This window comes from Loxodonta africana, chromosome 6, assembly GCF_030014295.1.
Source record: "Loxodonta africana isolate mLoxAfr1 chromosome 6, mLoxAfr1.hap2, whole genome shotgun sequence".
NCBI classification, from domain to species: Eukaryota; Metazoa; Chordata; class Mammalia; order Proboscidea; family Elephantidae; genus Loxodonta; species Loxodonta africana.
This window is the reverse complement of record NC_087347.1, coordinates 113785065-113802714: the sequence shown is the minus strand read 5'-3', so window position 1 is coordinate 113802714 and position 17650 is coordinate 113785065. Positions and strand designations below refer to the sequence as shown.

The window sequence follows — 17650 nt, the reverse complement described above, 5'->3', positions numbered from 1 at the left end:
CAGGGTTGCTATGAGTCAGAATCGACTCGACAGCAATGGGTTTGGTTTTCGGTTTCCTGCTCTGGGATCCATGGAACCAGCCAGCACATAAGCTCCATGAGGGCAGAAATTTATCTATTCTGTTTACCACTATATCCCTGCACCTAGACCCTGTCACATAATAGTTGCTCAATAAATCTTTTTTGGATAAAGCAAATAAAGGGACCCATGAAAATATCCTTGTGAGCACTCTCTGTGTGTACATTTGTGTTTGTCTCTTGGGAGACGACCACAGCTTTTTCTCAGCTTCTCAAAGGGAAATGTAAGCGCCAAACAGGTAAAGAATTATGGAATTAGGGCTTAACAAAGAGATACTAGCTGATAGTTTGTACAGCACTTCAGGCACATGACATATGGATATGGGAAGATTTTGTAAAGGGGATCACATACCTTTCAAAGCTTCATTGATATAGGTTTTATGATAAAATATCCTATCAGTGTCCTCCAATTCTGGATTTGCCAGCCCCACTCCATTTTCAGTAACGTAAATTGGGATGTCACCATACTCTTCTTTGATCCAGTTCAGCAGTCTACGCATGCCCCAGGGCACAGCTCTGTTCATGGCCGTGGAAGGCCATGAAGGGTCCTCCTCCTCGACTATCTCCTGGTCATCTTCATAGGAAGGTGGGTTTAGCGCGGGTGTTTTGTGCTGCACGATCCTGGAGTAGTAGGTGTTGAGGCAGAAGACGTCGGCCGTGGCCCTAATATACCTCTTCTCTTCCTCAGTGAAGCTTGGCAGGCGGGAGGTGGCCAAGTGTTGTAGTTCACTCCTGTTCCCCACTGTCCACTTCATGGCATCAGGATAGTCTCCATTTCTGAAGATGGGGTGGGCAAACCAGCCGATGGAAAACTGGAGCATTCGGTCAGCTGCTTCCACGTCTCGTGGGACTCCTGGCGACTTGGGCTCTGCCCAGTGTGTACTGAGGCTCAGTGAAATCACTCCCTTCTGTTTCTGCCTATACTTCTCATCATATGTGTGATAGACTCTGGCATGAGCTTTGATGACAGCATGGCCAACCCTATAAGGTGCCCATCCTGGGTCCTTCATCATTGGAGGAAATTCCCCTGAGCCATAACCCAACCATGCCTGGTACATGGGCTCATTAAAGGTCATCCAGAACTTGACTCTGTCACCAAAGGTCTGGAAACAAAAGTCCGCATAGCTGTCAAACAACTCAATCAAGGAAGGATTATCCCAGCCTCCAATATCCTGGAGGGCTTGTGGCAGGTCCCAGTGGAATAGGGTCACCATGGGAGAGATGTTACTTGCCACCAAGCCATTGATCAACTTGTTGTAATAATCCACACCGTAACTGTTGATAGAACTGTTTCTCCCAGTTGGGAAAATTCGAGACCAGGAGAGAGAAAAGCGATAGGCCTTCACCTTCAAAGCTCGGAGTATATTCAGATCGGCATCCAATTGGTTATAGCTGTCACAAGCTATGTCTCCAGTGCTGTTGTCTTTCACATTATTCCCTGGTGTGTGCGTAAAGTTATCCCAAATGCTGGGGCCTTTGCCATCGGCATTCCAACCTCCTTCAATCTGATATGCTGAAGAGGACACGCCCCACAGAAAGTCATCCCGAAATGTGCCATGGTAGAACAAATCTCTTTCGAACTTGGGTTGGTTTGAGAACTTTTCCCAAACTACTTTAGCCTTGGAGGGTACCTCAGATGGAAAAGCGAAGGCCCTAATTTTAGGGGGGACATTTGGCGTAATAGGTGGTGGCAGCCAGTTTGCTACCTTAGTGAGGAAACCATTCTTTTCAATGATGCTGGTGAAAAAGTAGGCAGATCTCCTGGGAGTCCTTGGCTTGCTGCTGTCGTTAAAGTTGACATAGTGCAGCCCAAACTTCTGACTGTAGCCAGAGGGGCCTTCAAAGCCATCAATGAAGGAACGAACAATGTAAGAACGAACATCCACAGAGTCCTCCTTGACAGCTGCAAAGAAAAATTTGGATTATTTTAAAGTCTGTTACTGTGGTTACTTTTTAAAAGTTTTCCTTTTGACAAAGTTTTGTAGGTGACTTGGGCTCACCACAAGAAGTTAACTCCTTTTTTCCCTTCAGAATGAATAGAAGGAAAATCCACAAGACCCCCCACAAGATATCAGACCGCTTCTATAGCCATAAATCTCAATGCAAAGGAGCTCCCTGTCTTATAATGAATGATAAAAAGAATATACCCCATTGGCTAGCATCAGGACTCCTTGGTTTTTTGGTAGGACACAGAAATCGTTAAATCTTTTAAAAATGAATTTTTGTTTTTCCTCATTTACATTTAATAATATTGACATAAAATGACCACATATTCTATGTTAAATAAGAGAAATAAAGCTCAAAGAAATGTATCCTCTGACTCACCTCTAATTTCCCACACAACAAACAGTCCAGTAAGTCAACCAAGAATGAGAGGCAAAATATGGCAATGGCTGTGGGCTCCAATTTGGGGCCACGAAAGTGTTAAGACTTGCTTTTATCGGATTCCACAGCCTCTCAACAAATATATGTATTGTATAAAAGGTAGGTAAGGTTGCTCATTCATTCAATCAGTAATTGATAAGCACCTACTTTGTCCAGGCCCATGCTAGGCCCTGGGGACACGAAGAAGAATACCAGTCTCATATCTTAGTGGGTGGAGGGGAGAAATGAGCAAGAAGTAGAAAGGCTTATGGTTCTGACCTTGGGTCCTGCACTCACTGTCACTTAAGCTCTCAGAGCTTCACTTTTTGCAGTTCTCCCTTGAAGATAATGCCTGCCCCGATTTACTGCAAAGGATTGTTTCCAGGATCACATGTGATACTGTCTTGAAGTATTTCAAGGATAAGGAAGATGACAGAATTATAACCTTGATGATGAGAAGAGTACAAGCGGAAGAAAGGCTCTGACCTCACGAACAGGGCTGGCAAGTACATGGGATGTGTGTCTCCATTCCTTGCTTCAGTGCCCAAGGCAGGCATCACTAGTCAACTCTTTCTCTCTGAATTTAGACATGGCCTTGAAAGCTTCTCAACAGCACTTGGCAGATGGCTAACCATTATCAATTGATTAGAACTGACATATGAGATGAAATCTATTTGCCTTCCCTTTTTACTTGGACTAAAAAGACATATGCAACAGAATGTTAGGTAAAAATGAGACTGTAGATATTGATCAACTGGAATTAGAATTAATGACGTGGAATATAGATTTTATAGCCAGATAAAGGAGATGGAGCTCAGTGTGGCTGGAGCAATAAGGGAAGATTCTATTGGTTAGAGTCTGATCATAAGTGTCTTCATGCCATCCTGTAACGCCCTTATCCCCCTAGATTGTAAGGGACTGTCTGTGTCCCTCTGTAGACTGTGAGTTCCCTATGTGAAAGGACAATGTTTGCTCAATATTGTACCCCTACTGTCTTGTACAATGTCTGCCACATAAGAGGCACTCAATAAATATTTGCTAAATAAATGCATTAAATGGTAATGAGCTTGATGAATGGGTAGGACTCAGATGGACAGAAGGTTGGAAAGGAGCCCCCTAGGGAACGAGAACACAGGATTATAGACATGGGAGAGTTCGGAGTCTGATATGAAGGACTCCTGCTGTTACCACCGATACTACTTTTTGTCTACATTTCCTTGGGAGACTGTCTTTGTCCCTTTAAGCAAAACTTTGAAGGCTTGGAGGAGAAGTACCATCCACCTTCCAATCACCAGCACCTCTTCAGTGTCTTACCTTTGAGTACCTCATTGATATACTGATTAAAGTAGTCTACTCTCAAGGAGTCATTAAAGAGATTTTTACATCCGTCTATGGGCATGCCATTCCCAGCCAGGTAGATTGGAACATTTCCTCTTGTGTATTCCAAGGATACAAACTTCAACAGCCTCCTTATACCCCAGGGAACCACACGAATCCAAGGGGATGAGGTCCGAGGCCACGCAGGGTCCACATGTTGGGAGAAGCCTCCGATGGCATCATAGCTGGGAATGCAGGTGTTTTGCTGGGCACGACTGATGAGGCGGGAGGTGTAATGGGACAGACCCAGAAAGTCAGCTGATCCTTTCAGCAACTGCTTTTCTGCCTCAGTGAACTCAGGGAGCTGGGCCACAGGCTGGGGGCACTGTTTGTTCCTTTGTTGGATCTGGGCTCTCAGGGCAGCTGGGTAGTCACCATCCACAAAGATGGGGTGTGCAAACCAGCCCAGCATGAAGTGCAAGAAATGCTCAGAAGCCCTTAGGTCCTCGGGCCTCTCTGGGGACAAGGGTTCTGCCCAGTCTGAGTTCAGCACAATGCCCACATGCCCCTGCTGCTGCAGGCGATGATGGCTGTTGTAGTGGTGCCAAGCTCTGGCATGAGCCTTGAGGACCAAGTGAGCTACCTTGTTAGGAAGAAGGAAAGACAGGGCTTAGTAACAACAACACAGACAACATCAGCAAGTCAACACCTATGTTAACAACAACATCAACATCAAGCATCAGTTTGGGTTAGGTTTTCCGTTGTTTGCGACAAAGAGTCCTTGATGACATGCAGCACTTACTTTGCAGTCAAGTAGACTTGGGCTCAAATCCTGGCTTCAGACTGCCAACCCACTAGCAATGCCACCATGACCCAATAGTTTCTCCTCTCTGAGCCCCAGTTCCCTCCCCCATCAGTGCTGCTCTGGGGGTGTAATTACTATTTTTAAAGTGCCAGCACAGTGTCTGGACAAAATAGGTGACTAAGTTTATAATTCCTTCCTTCCCTTTGATTTTCTTTAAAGGACAAAAAACAAAGTCTTGCTGATGAGGAGACAGATCCTTCTCTAATTAGCAGGAGTTGCAGGGATGGGAAATACCTTAAAAGAGGCCACTCCTGGGTCAGAGATGCCTGGTGCATGTTGGCCGGTGCCATAACCTGCATAGCTCATAACCCATGGCTCATGAAAGGTCACCCACAGCTTCACACGGTCTCCAAAAGTAGAGAAGCAGAAGGCCGCATAGTCCAGGAAGGCATCCACCACACTCTCGTTCTGCCACCCGCCACCATCCTGCAGGGCCTGGGGCAGGTCCCAGTGGAACAGGGTCACCATGGGTTCAATGTGAGAGTCCAGCAGGCTGTCGATCAGCTTGCTGTAGTAGGCGACACCTTGGGGGCTGGGGCTGCTACTGTGCCCAGTGGGGAAGATCCGGGACCAGGAGATGGAAAACTTGTAGACTTGAGCCCGGAAGCCACGAAGCAGGGCCACATCAGATTCCACCTTGTGGTAACTGTCACTGGCCACCTCCGGTGTTGCTTGGCCCTCAGTGGCTTTCTGGTTTCCATGTCGGTCCCAGACGCTTGGACCCCTTCCGTCTTCAGCCCAGCCTCCTTCCACATTAAAGGCTCCTGTGGAAACTCCCCAGAGAAAGCCTTCAGGAAAAACGTCCCACAGGAAAGCGTCCCTCTCTGCTCTGGACTGGTTCGCAAACATTTCCCAGACCCTCTGGTAGGCAGAGACAGGAGAAGAGGAGCCAACGGCTGTCTTGCAGTCCTGTTGCTGGTCAGCCTGAAGGGTCAGGTCGTTAATCAAAGAACAAGACCTGCTGCTGCAGTATCAAAATGACATAAAGGGACATAATAACTAATGACTCTGTGAGCTACAAATGCCCCAATAATGAAGGATAGTGACAATGTGTTTAATCAGTAAAGATTCCAGAAGCACTGACTTGAGAGCCATATCCACAGCCATGGGCAGGAAGTGACTGGTAGATGGGAAGATTTTTATTATTACCTTTTTGGTTAAGTTATTATCACTCTTGCATGAGTAAAACACTATGGTAATGCCACTGCTGTTCTGGTGTCATACTTTGTTTTTATTATAATTTATTATTTATAAAATATAATTGTATAATAATGATTACTATTTTTATGTACAATACAATAATCCTGTTGTTGTTGTTAGGCACTGTCAAGTCAGTTCTAACTCATAGAGACCCATGTGACAGACTAGAACCACCCCATAGGGCTTTTTTGGCTGTAATTTTTACAGACGCCAGTTGCCAGGCCTTTCTCCTACAGAGCCGCTGGGTGGGCTTGAACTGCCAATTTTTTGGCTAGTGCTTAACCGTTTGCACCACCAGGACTCCTTAGTAATGATGATTGAGATTTATTGAGCCTCTATCCTGCGTTGACCACTGTGATAAGAATTTATGTGTATTAGCTCAGCTCACTTTCACAGCGCATTCATGAGGTATGTGTCCTCATTCTACAGGTGAGGAAAGAGGGACTTAAAGAAATGAGTAACTTCTTCAGACAGCTTGCAAGTGGTGGAGCAGACAGCTTGTGCGTTTAACCACTACACGTATGTGCAGGTGTTCACGAGTGTGTGTGTGTACAACTGAATCAACAGTTTCACCAAAAAGCACTAATCCTTACTACATGCAATGCACTCTGGTATTTTCTATTTTATTCTAGCCCTTTTCTCTTTCTCCCCTTCTTTCCTTCCTTCCTAGTTTATTAATTTTTGTAATGTGGTTACAAACCTCTGAACAGGGGTTGGAAAGCTGTACCACAGCATGCTGAAAATTACACCCAGCAGAGGGCAACCACGAGGAGGGTTGATGGCAATGGGTGTGTTTTGTCTGGAGAAGAGAATACGTGTGGGAAAAAGAAGGTGGAATACAAAAGTGCCTATGTCCCTGTCCCAGGGCCGTCAGTGGGGAGGGATGTTGTGCACACTGGGCTGGCCCAGAGCGCATAACCGGTGTAAGTGACAGAGAAGCAGAGACCTCATGCAAGTTACCTGGCCTCTCTGCCTCAGTTCTATCAAATGAAAAATAGGGATAATGATGGTTAGCTGCCTCAGGGTTGCTGCGGGGGCCACATGCACTGGCCTACCCAGTGCAACACAAGCACCTGCTGTTATTGTCATGACGTTGATGATTCCTCTTATTGCTTCAAGAGCACACCGGAAAGCAACAGTCTAACGACTTGAGCCGTTTACACACAGAAGGTGCTTTTGAGATGCTGGAAGTTCTCAAGCACAGGCAGGAGGCCCCTGTGACAGCGACATTATGAGGGGCCTGGGCTGAGTCAGGCCCTGCAGGGGGCACCTTCCATATCTATTTCCTGTTTTACTGGCATCAGCTCACCCACACTTGCTGGAGCAGAGGTGAGGAGGGGGGTGATGATCTAAAGGGGTGAATTATCCAAGACATACACGTGACTAGAGCACAACCAGGGGCATCGGGAGGCACCCCCTCACTTGGACCACTCCCCACTGCTCCTGAACCTGGCTCTCTACTCCTGGCTTGAATGAAAAGAGGCCAGAGGAAATAAATAAACCACCCCTGGGTAGATTAGAACTTGCTGTACAGGTCTTGGAGCTGGGAGTCCTGGGTTTGCCGAACTTGAGAAGGAGTTAGCAGCCCAGAGCCTCAATCACTCTGACCCGTCTTTCCAGGTACCCCTCATTCAGCTGACCTCTCCACTGTAAGTCAATTTGGGCATCCCAGACAATGTTCTTTTCACCCTCCTCTGTGTCTCCTGCCACACTGTGTTAGAGGTTCAAGATTCTCGAGGGAGAAAGCCATGTTATCTTCTCTCAGCCCCCTCCACCTGACCCACACTAGGCAGGTTCTCCATCAATGCTCACCTGAGTAAGGACTCCCCTCTAGCCCCACTGTCAGTGTAATGCAGCCAGTGTTAGACCTTGGCTTCTGCCAAAGAACCACCAGGTCAAGGTATTAGAGAGAGACCTTATATCCTCTCATGGTTTTGTAAGCTTTGACCTTTCAGGGGAGCCGTTTTATTATGGTGGTCTAACTTTTCTTTTCAGAAAAGGCATAAGCCCATCACTCCCTGGCTGACTCCGAGAGTACTCATGGAGCAGTTCTGACCTATCTGTTCGTCATGGTATTCACACTGCCAGCCAGAGCATGACTTACAGCTGCAACTCTGTGTCTGTGGATTTGAACTGTTGACTTGAAGTCAGCTGAGAGAATTTAATCGTAGAAGGAGCTTTTGGCTCAGGACAGCCGAGGACTGAAGAGAAAATGTACAAGAGGTGGTGATAACAGAAATTTATAACCCAGGACAGAGCTGTGTTAGAAATGTCTGAGATGAAAGACAAGGACAGCTCTGGTCAAAGGTCGGGGAAGCCAGATGATTGCCTTCCAGCCTTTGTCCTACCTTAATGGGTTGCATGAAGATCAGGTGGGTAGCATGTGCCCATGGGATGCTGAGGGCTCTGGGTGATTCCCAGTGCTGGTTTCAGCACCAGCCTTTCCTTGGCCACGCAAGAGGCACACGGGAATGTGGGTGTGTGAAAGATAATTATAGAATAGTCTCAAATCTCTTAACTTACTATTATTATTTGAATTAAATCATTTACAAACTTTGGTCCTTTGGCCATTTGGTATGAAATTATTTGCAGCCCCGCCACAAATTAAAACCTCTCCCCTGAGAACACTGTTGAGTTAGGTTCTGCACAGCTCCAACAGCTGGTGTTCCTGGCTTGTCTCCTCGTGGACGCTTCACAGTTTACATTCAGGAAATGGGTGCAGAGAACTCACTTCACTTACTCAGATCACATAACTTCAGTGGGATGGTCTGAACTCTTTAGGCTCCCTCTTCCACAAGCTCACACTGCCTCTGAGAAATCTTAAATCCCAGCTCTGCACTTGGGTGAACTACCAGGTGGCCAAAGGAAGGTGAAAATACCAACCCCATGCGGGGTCCCAAGTAAGACTCAGAGAGATGTGTTCTCTCTGCTATCCTCTCTGGATCCCTGGTTGTGCAGTGGTTAAGCATCCAGCTGCTAACCAAAAGGTCGGCAGTTGGAATCCACCAGCCTTTCCTTGGAAACCCTATGGGGCAGTTCTACTCGGTTCTATGAGATTGCTCTGTGTTGGAATAGACTCAATGGCAGTGGGTTTGGTTTTTGGTTTGGCTCTTCCCTCTGAGCCCAGTATCTCATCCATCCAATAGCTATAATAAACTCGCTGCCCCATAGGTGGATAATTACTATTCCACGAGATTACATATGGGAAAGAACAGCAGAATAATTCACAAATACCAGTTATTTACAGTTCAACAGAAAATCTAGCATTACCTTGCTGTACAGTTCAGGAATGCATTAATATCAAATCCAATGATGAGCACTTGGTCTTTATTCATGGCTGGAAGAGAGGAAGTTTAATTGGACCTGAAGCCCAACCAAGGTACCGCAGGCCTGCACTCAGAGGTTTCCCTCACTCAAACTCAGTGGTTCCAAGCCCCTCTGAAAGATACCATTTCCTACATGGGTGAAAGCTTCAAGGAGGGGAGGAGCGATGTCTACCTAGTTATGACTTAGGGCAGCGGGTCTCCAACTAGAGTGTGCCTCAGCATCACCTCGGGGGCTTGTTCAAACACGGGTAACTGGGCCCCACCCCCAAGGCCCTGATGCAGTAAGGTTGGGGTAGGGCCCAGGAATGTGCGTCTCTAACAAGTTCCCAGGTGGCGTTGATGCTGATGGTCAGGAGAACACAACTGTCAGAACACCCAATTTAGAAAAGCTCAAACATCAGAAAGGTTGAGTCAGGGCTCAGGTTGGTGAAGCCCAGCCCAGAGGGTGCGAGGGGTTACGGGTGGTAGAAAGGGCCCCGCAGACCTCTGCTCCGCTCTCTGACCTTTCTCAGGTGACCGGACTGAAAGTCTGGGCACTCAAATATGTCTTAAGGAGGCTTCCCTCCATCCCCTCCTTCAGATCCTCTAGGGTCTCGGCCCCCAGCCCCGATACCCTAACAGAACAGGCCCCACCCCTCCTCTGACTTAATTGGCCTACTTGGAGCCTCCTGATCTACGGCCAACCAGTCAGATTCACTCTCAAGAATCTAAGAGGCACGGAGAAGATGGTCTGTGAGTTGAAGGTTCTTAGTGTCCTGATCGAAATCCAGGTTAACGTGCAAGCTGGGGTGAAAGGGAAGTAGAACATGGGTGAGCAAAGCGAGCCGGCAAAGGAGAGAGAGACACTAGGCAGCCCCTGCCGAGGAAGGCAGAAACGAGAGACGCTGGGGGAGGGGTCACTGAAGGGAGACAGACAGGAGAAGAGCAGTTGTCCTGCGCACAACTGACAACAGAGGCCTGACTTGTTATTTCCATAAGCGCTAGGCACCCATATAAGAGCCCTTGCCTCTTTCTTGGAACAGTGGGAGCTGGTTGCAAGGGACCATCGATGGGAAGACTGGGGACACTGGCCCTTGTTTGGGGTTGGCTCTTGGACCAACCCTCCTTCTCGCCTCTCTCCAACGCGCCCCCCATTGGAATCTCAGACTTTGGTGACTGCTACCCACCGAGCTACACCACATATCACTCAAAGCCTCTCCCGGATAGTCCACTCACCTTCTATCAGGCTGAAGAGCAGCCTGGCGGTCCTGGAGGAGGGGCAGTCCTGGAGTTTTAGGTTGAAGATGAAAACTTTCACTTTGGGCTCAATGGCCTAAAAAAGATAAAGGCCAGCAAGTGAGCCGGAGCTGTCCGGAACCTGTCTTTTGAAAACAGGGATAGATGATCAAGATGAGAAGCTACTAACACTCAGCCTGGCTTTGGAAATGGCCTCCAAGCATCTCGTATTAATAAAGGGAACTGACTGTAGACTCTGAAGAAAAAAGAGCTACACTTTTCAACAACATACTTCACCTTCGCCACCCACCCCCACTAGGGGACATGTTCACCTATTCCCTCATCTAAGGTTTTAAAAGAGCCTCGCACAGCCAGGTATGTGTTAGGATCATGCACAAGGCAGTTTACTCATGTCAGGAGCCCATTATACTAAAAGAAGCTTAACCAAGGCACCAGCATCACAATATTTATGGAGGAAACGATACCATGTCTGGGGCTTGCTTCAGAATTATCCAGTTTGGGGGCAGGGCGATAGGGGTTCAGAGGAAACTGAATCAGCCACGAATCGCTAGCTTTTGAAGCTGAGGATGGCTTCACAGGGGTTCATTATCCTTTTCTCTCTCCTTGTGGGTATGTTTGAACTTTTCCATAGTAAAAAGTCAAAGAGGAAAGCAGCTATCATCATTACAACTGGAGCAGGTGCAATTTCCCTTCCCAGCCTCCATTTCTGGATAATTCAGTATCAAGGGAGGCATGGCTGACATGTTGTCCGACTTTATTTTAAACTACCTTTTTTGGAGGGAGGGAGGGTGGTAATTTTTCCCATGCTAACTTTTTCCTGCTCTCAACAGTTGAAAGCTACTAAGAGATAACAATAGCAATTACTTTAAGTTTTTGATTTTTCATAGTCACCTAACACATTCTGTTTTGCTCTGTATATTCTTATAGATGAGGCATCTAGAGCTCTTAAAAGCTAAGTAAGTTGCCCATTACCACACAGTTGGTGGAGCTGGAACTCCACCCAGCCTTGTTCTTTCCCTGTGCTAGGACACTGCCTGAGACCCAACTATCAAGGGTGACCTCTTAGGCACTTCAATAAGCCATAGAGGCAGCCTGTAAGACCACGAGACTGGAGATCTAGAAGAAGCCTCTGAGCCCACCCTCTGTGTGCTGAGGAATTCCCTGTGTGAGCAGCGCTTTGTCTGAGGAATGGGACGTTGGACCCACTTGTGTACCTCCTGCAGAATTTAGAAACTGTGGATGTGCCAGTGCTGGGCGTGAGGATATTCTCAGGTCTTAAGACACCTGGGTGCTGACAGGGAGTGGCAGCAGAGGCCCCCTGAGGCCCACAGAGAGGTGGGTGCAGGTGCCCTGGGGAGACTGGAGGGAAAGGGGCCCAGGTGCCTGCTCCTCTTCTTCTGTCTCTACCCTCTTCCCTTGTAGCCCACGGGAAGAGGCCCCTTCAACAGGAGTGGGGAAGGGGTAGAGCTGGGAAGAGGAGGAAGGGTAAATTGGGAAGGAAGCCGTGGACAGCACGATTTGGGTGCCGGTGGACACAACTCAGCCCCTCTCGTCAGGAGAACTGAGCTGTTCCTCCTGTCCAGGTGTGCCAGCGGGGTGGGAAATGCTATCAGGCGCTAAGTATGGCCCCAAGAGGACATCTTCTCTGGAGCTCAGCTGACCACGCGGGTGGCCTTCTCAAGCTCTCTGAAGCGTGTAAGAGCTGCATAACTGAGATGGTTTCAGAATGTCAGCAGTGTCTGAAAGCCCTGCTTAATTCCTCGAGGAGGACAAAAGACAGACTTAGTTGACATAGGCATAAGCAGGCCTTAAAGACATTATAATGTTGTTTAAGGCCCAGAAATCTCATCGGCAAGCCTATACATGCAGGCTCTGGGTTGCAAGGAAGTTCGGGTTCAAGTGAGAAGGTGGCTACAAAAATAAATAAAATGTGTGATTTAAAAAAATGCCACCCTCATCATAAATACACTGGATGTATTTTTATTTTTGGAGAGGCAGTGTGGTGTCTTAGAATGAGAAAGGCTTGGTTCAAATTCCATCGGCATTTCCTGGAGTCTGATGCTCATTAAAGTTTCTTAAACCTTGAAGTATACTGTGAAGGTTATGGATGATGGGAGGATAAAGTGCCTAATAATGCCTGGCATACAGCAAGCAATAAAATAATATTTGTTGTTCGGTGCCATCAAGTCAATTTTTGACTCATAGCAACCACATGTGTGCAGAGTAGAACTGCTCCATAGTGTTTCCTGTGCTGTAATCTCCATGGCAGCAGATCACCGGGTCTTTCTCCTGAGGAGTGGCTGGGTAGGTTCCAGCCGCCATCCTTTTGGTTAGCAGCCAAGCACGTAACTATTGCACCACTGCTGTTCTGTAACAGGAGGAGGATATGGAACGTGTAGCTAATTGCCTCCTTTGCCATGAGACTGGAAGAACCAATGGTGCCCAGCTACAATTACTGAACGTTTTGGTCAAAGATTTTATAGAAGGATCCTGATCAAAAGGGGGGAAATGTAAACCAGGATTTCAAATCCTCATGGACGCCAGACTTTCTGGAGCTATGGAAGCTGGATGAATCCCTGAAACTATTGCCCTGAGAAAATTTTTTTTTTAATTTTTTTGTTTTACTTTAGATGATTCTTTACAGAACAAACTAGTTTCTCATTAAACAGTTAGTACACATATTGTTTTATGACATTGGTTAACAACCCCACGACATGTCAACACTTTCCCTTCTCAACCTTGGGTTCCCTATTACCAGCTTTCCTGTCCCCTCCTGCCTTCTAGTCCTTGTCCTAGGGCTGGTGTGCCCGTTTAGTCCCTGAGAAAATCTTTGAAACTTAAACCAAAAATATCCCTTGAAATCTTCTTAAAACCAAACAATAGCTTAGCTTCACTAGTAAAGAAAGTCTGCCTTGAGCACTGTGCTCTTCTAAGATCTATCAACATGGGGTCAAATTGACAACAGCAGCTCAAAAGATTAGATAGGAACCTTAGGGAGCAGTGAGTTTATGTTAATTGGGGAGGAACAATCAGAAAAAGGGGGCGAGAATGGTTGCACAACTCAAAGAATGTAATCAGTGTCCCTGAGTTGTACTTGTAGAAACTGTCAAATTGGTATATGTTTTGCTGTATACATCCTCAACAATGACAAAATAAATAAATAAATTTTTAATAATTGGAGCCTCTGGGTGTACAGAAGGAGCTCTGGTGGTACAGTGGTTAAAGCTATGGACTGCTAACCGAAAGGTCAGCAGTTTGTAACCACCAGTAGCTCCACAGGAGAAAGGTGCGGCAGTCTGCTTTGGCAGAGATTTTCAGCCTTGGAAGCCCTATGGGCTTGCTATGAGTTGGGATGGAGACTCCACCGCAGTGGGTTTGGTTGGTTTGGTGGGTAGTACAAACTGTTAATGCACTCGGCTGCACATTGAAAGGTTGGAGGTGATATCCTTCCAAAAGATCAGCCATTGAAAACCCTGTGAAACACAGTTCTACTCTGACACATATGGGGTTGCCATGAGTCAAATCATCTCCACAGCACCTGGTTTATGATCTGTAGATAACAAAAGCAATGGTGTCTACATGTGTCAACTGGAAACACTCGGACATTGAAACTAGACCAATGCTAATTTGTCCGTTTCAAGTCTCCTGCCTCAGGTAAGATAGAGGTTCCACCTATTTGAAGGCATGGCAATTTGAAATTAATGAGCTTGAACTTGAAATGGATACTTCTTTGACTAGCCGTCCTCCTTGGTGACTGGAGGTGGTGGGATTCCAAACAAGGAGGCCTCCACTTATAGTTGCTCTGTCTGGCTCCTTGTGGGCCCGGGGGTGGAAGCAGAGGGGAGTGGCTACATTCACAAATCTGCTGGGGCAAGAGGTAAAACATGGATGAATTCTGGTGGCCAGACATCCATAGAGAGTTCCTCAGGATTGAGCAGAGGAATACTTCTGGGACTCAGAAGGTCCAGAGAGAAACCACCAGTTATTCAGTTGTATCCAGGGAGGAGATAGGGAAATAGTCGAGACTCCAGGGAATCAAGTAAGTTAGTATCACTTTGGCGATCAAATTTAAGACAGAAGCCTAACAGTTGGGTTGTTGTGTGCCCTTGAGTTGATTCTGACTGATAGTGACCCTGTAAGACAGAGTAGAACTGCCCTATAGAGATTCCTAGTCTGTAATTTTTACAAAACAGATCACCAGGTCTTTTCTCCCATGGAGTGGCTCATGGTAGGCTTGAACTTCCAGACCTTTTGCTTAGCAACTGAACTCTTATTGCTGTGCCACCAGGGCTCCTTAACAGTTGGGTAGGAGTCTCCTAACATACTTTCCCTCAGGGTGGGAGCTGGGTCAGAACCATCAGACCTGAGAAAACAATACTGGGTACAGGAAGGTCCCCATAGCTCATTTCCCACTTGGTAGTCCTGGGTGTGAAATGTCTTTTTAAAAAACTCTGAATGAGCACTAGAATTTTTATTCTCAGTAAATTTCTACACAAGAGAGCAGAAAGACCATCTAAATATTTACCTTAATAAGATAATCCTCGTTAGCCTTTCTAGAAAAGACTGCCTAACATTCCAATGCTCTCTAGTGATGCTTTGCATGGAAATCTCCCCAGATGCAAGTCAGCAGGTCTTCTGACTGTTGATGGAAGTTCAGTTTAGGCATTAAAACATTAGCCACATTAAAAGTATAATAAGCTCTCAGGGATGCTTGCCATTCATCATCAATACGGAAAATGACTAAAATTACCTGAAATTTACTCAGCTCCTGTGATAAATTCACCTCACTTTGGCATGCAAGGGACAAATCAAGAGAGAGGAAACTGACCAAGTCCTAGAAATAAGCAAATAGGGTCATTAAGGCATAAGCAATTTCAAGACAAAAAGCTGCGCAGAAGTACTCTGTTTCTTCCCTTATTACCAAATTGAACCTTCCAAGGTGGGATTTTCCAATGGAAGAGCAGGCAGGGGAGAAGCTGGGACAAAGTGAGAATGCGTGTGTGTGAGGGGTGCCTGCATGTGTTGAGAATATATCATCCATGTGCTCAGCAAAATGCTTGGCACACGGTGGGGACTTAATAAAAATGCGTATGAGTGGATGAATGAGGTACTGTATAGCAGAAATGGTGAATTCCTGCCAATGCGGAGGAATGCTGAGCAAGGTGGTCAGAGGCCAGAGCTATCCCAGCCAGCCTCGTCTTCGTGGCCGCCTTGTGCTTTGCCAGGACCAGGCAGTGGAGCGCTCAGCCACCCTTGAGCTCCATGGTGATTGCTTTGTACCCTAATGGGTTTTTGGTTTTTGTTTTAATTTCAGGTCACAATCATGGCTTCTTTCAGGGCACAGTTTAAAGTTCATCACAGTGAGCCTTAGCCTGGCCCATTCTATTAGCTGAGAACATAACCCTCATAGTCTTGCTCATGAATAATCTTCTCTCTCTTGTCTACTCTCCAAGGTGCTAAGACCTTCAAATTCAAACATTTAAACACATGAAGATATCACTACGGTTCACTCGCTGCTTCCCTCGGGGGCTCGCTGCTCCATTTATATTCTTGTCAGGGTTAGATCATTGCTATCTCCTCCCTCAAGAAGAGGACTGTGGATAATGGCATGTGGTGAGGACTAAGTGCGCTGTGGACCTTGGAAAGCTGATTTACCACTGGGTCCTTATCAAGTTATCATCAGTGTTTAATAAACATTCAACACGCTTGTTCTACTCTGGCAGTACAACTTGAACATTCCCCTCCTCACCCACCTCAACTCTTGCTTTCGTTTGTCAATTCAATGCAACACAAAGTCATTGAGTTCCTACTTTTGAAAGTCACTGTGCTGGATGCTGCTGGCAATTCAGATTTAAAGGTGAGTGAGATCCCCTGTGTTCATTGTAGCACTTTTCACAATAGCCAAGATGTGGAAACAACTGAAATGCCCATCAACAGAGAAATGGATAAGCAAAATATGGCACATACATTCAATGGATTATTACTCTGCTGTAAAAAAAAAAAGATAAAGTCCTGATGCATGCCACAACATGGATAAGCCCTGAAAACACTATGCTGTGTCAGTTGCCAAAGGACAAATACTGTATGAGCTCACTTATATGAAATGAGCAAATACATAGAAACCAAAGATTATTAGTAGTTACCAGGGATAGAAAGCAAGGGGGAAAGGTGAGGAAATTTTTACTCAGGGGGCACCGAGTTTATGTTAATCGATGGTGGAACAATTTGGAAAAGGATAGTAATATTGGTTGCACAACATGAAGAATGTAATCAATGTTACTGAATTATAAATGTAGAAATTGTTGAATTGGCAAATGTTTTGTTGTGTATATTTCCACCACACACACACACACACACACACGAGTAAGATCCACAGAGGTTTGTGATTTAATAGGGAGTGTTAGGTGAATACACCAATTACACTAACAGAAGGCAGACAGAAAAGCTGTAAGAAAAGTCTAAGCCAGTGGTTCTCAAACCTTGGTGGGATTAGACTCAGCTGGGAACTTGGAACGACTATGAAGGCCCAAGCACTCTCCTACCTCTCTCCATGTTCAGCCTTGGTCTCTGAGTTCTTAATTAGCTCTACAGGTGATTCTTGCACAGATCAAAGCTTGGGAACTGTTGGGCTGAACAAACGGCTATGGGGTTCCAAGTGGAGAAAGACCATGTGAGGCTGAGCAAGGAAGTATTATTAAGCAAGGTCCAGTGGAGAGCTCATTCACAGAGGCATCAAAAATGGTGGAATTGTGTTAGAATATTTGAGGAAGGCCAGGAGGGGCGGGAGGGACATTAGGTAGGGAATGCAGGAGAGTAGAAAGACAGAGTAGCATACATACCGGGATAATAGGAGGTGGGGCCAGAAAGGGACAGCCACACTCTGGGAGGCCCTGGGGAATTTATACCGATTCAGGGAAGTGTACTTTTGGAAGATTAATCAAGAAGCATTGTATAACAGAGATTAGGGCAGAGAGACCAGTTCAAAGGCTATTGCTAGACAAGCAATTTTCTGGTCAGCACTTTGGTTTGCTGAGTAGACTTACCAGGAGGAACCTAAGTAGATCACTGATAGCCCTTATCGCCCCTTGTAAATTAATTTAGGTGGCTTCCTGGCCCAGTCAGTCTTCCAGTTGATTTCCCAGAACCTTATCATGACTGGATTTTAAATTCCTGAACTTGAAGTTCAGAATATGCGGATCCTCCTTATAGTGTGGGATCTCCAGCTCACCTCAGTGCTGCAAGCTACAGAAATCAGCTGGGGGTTT

At 46.2% G+C, this 17650-nt stretch overlaps 1 protein-coding gene across 1 annotated transcript in view; it reads right to left on the bottom strand.

The window, feature by feature from the left end:
* LCT (lactase) overlaps positions 1 to 17650 on the bottom strand; it is a 48997-nt gene that overhangs the window by 17282 nt on the left and 14065 nt on the right. The window contains exons 3-8 of the mRNA XM_003405859.3: positions 15136 to 15219; positions 10365 to 10461; positions 9094 to 9160; positions 4858 to 5587; positions 3756 to 4401; positions 430 to 1980 (exon numbers count right to left, since the gene is read on the bottom strand). Coding sequence (XP_003405907.3) covers positions 430 to 1980; positions 3756 to 4401; positions 4858 to 5587; positions 9094 to 9160; positions 10365 to 10461; positions 15136 to 15219 — 3175 coding nt within the window. The remainder of the gene's footprint in view (positions 1 to 429; positions 1981 to 3755; positions 4402 to 4857; positions 5588 to 9093; positions 9161 to 10364; positions 10462 to 15135; positions 15220 to 17650) is intronic.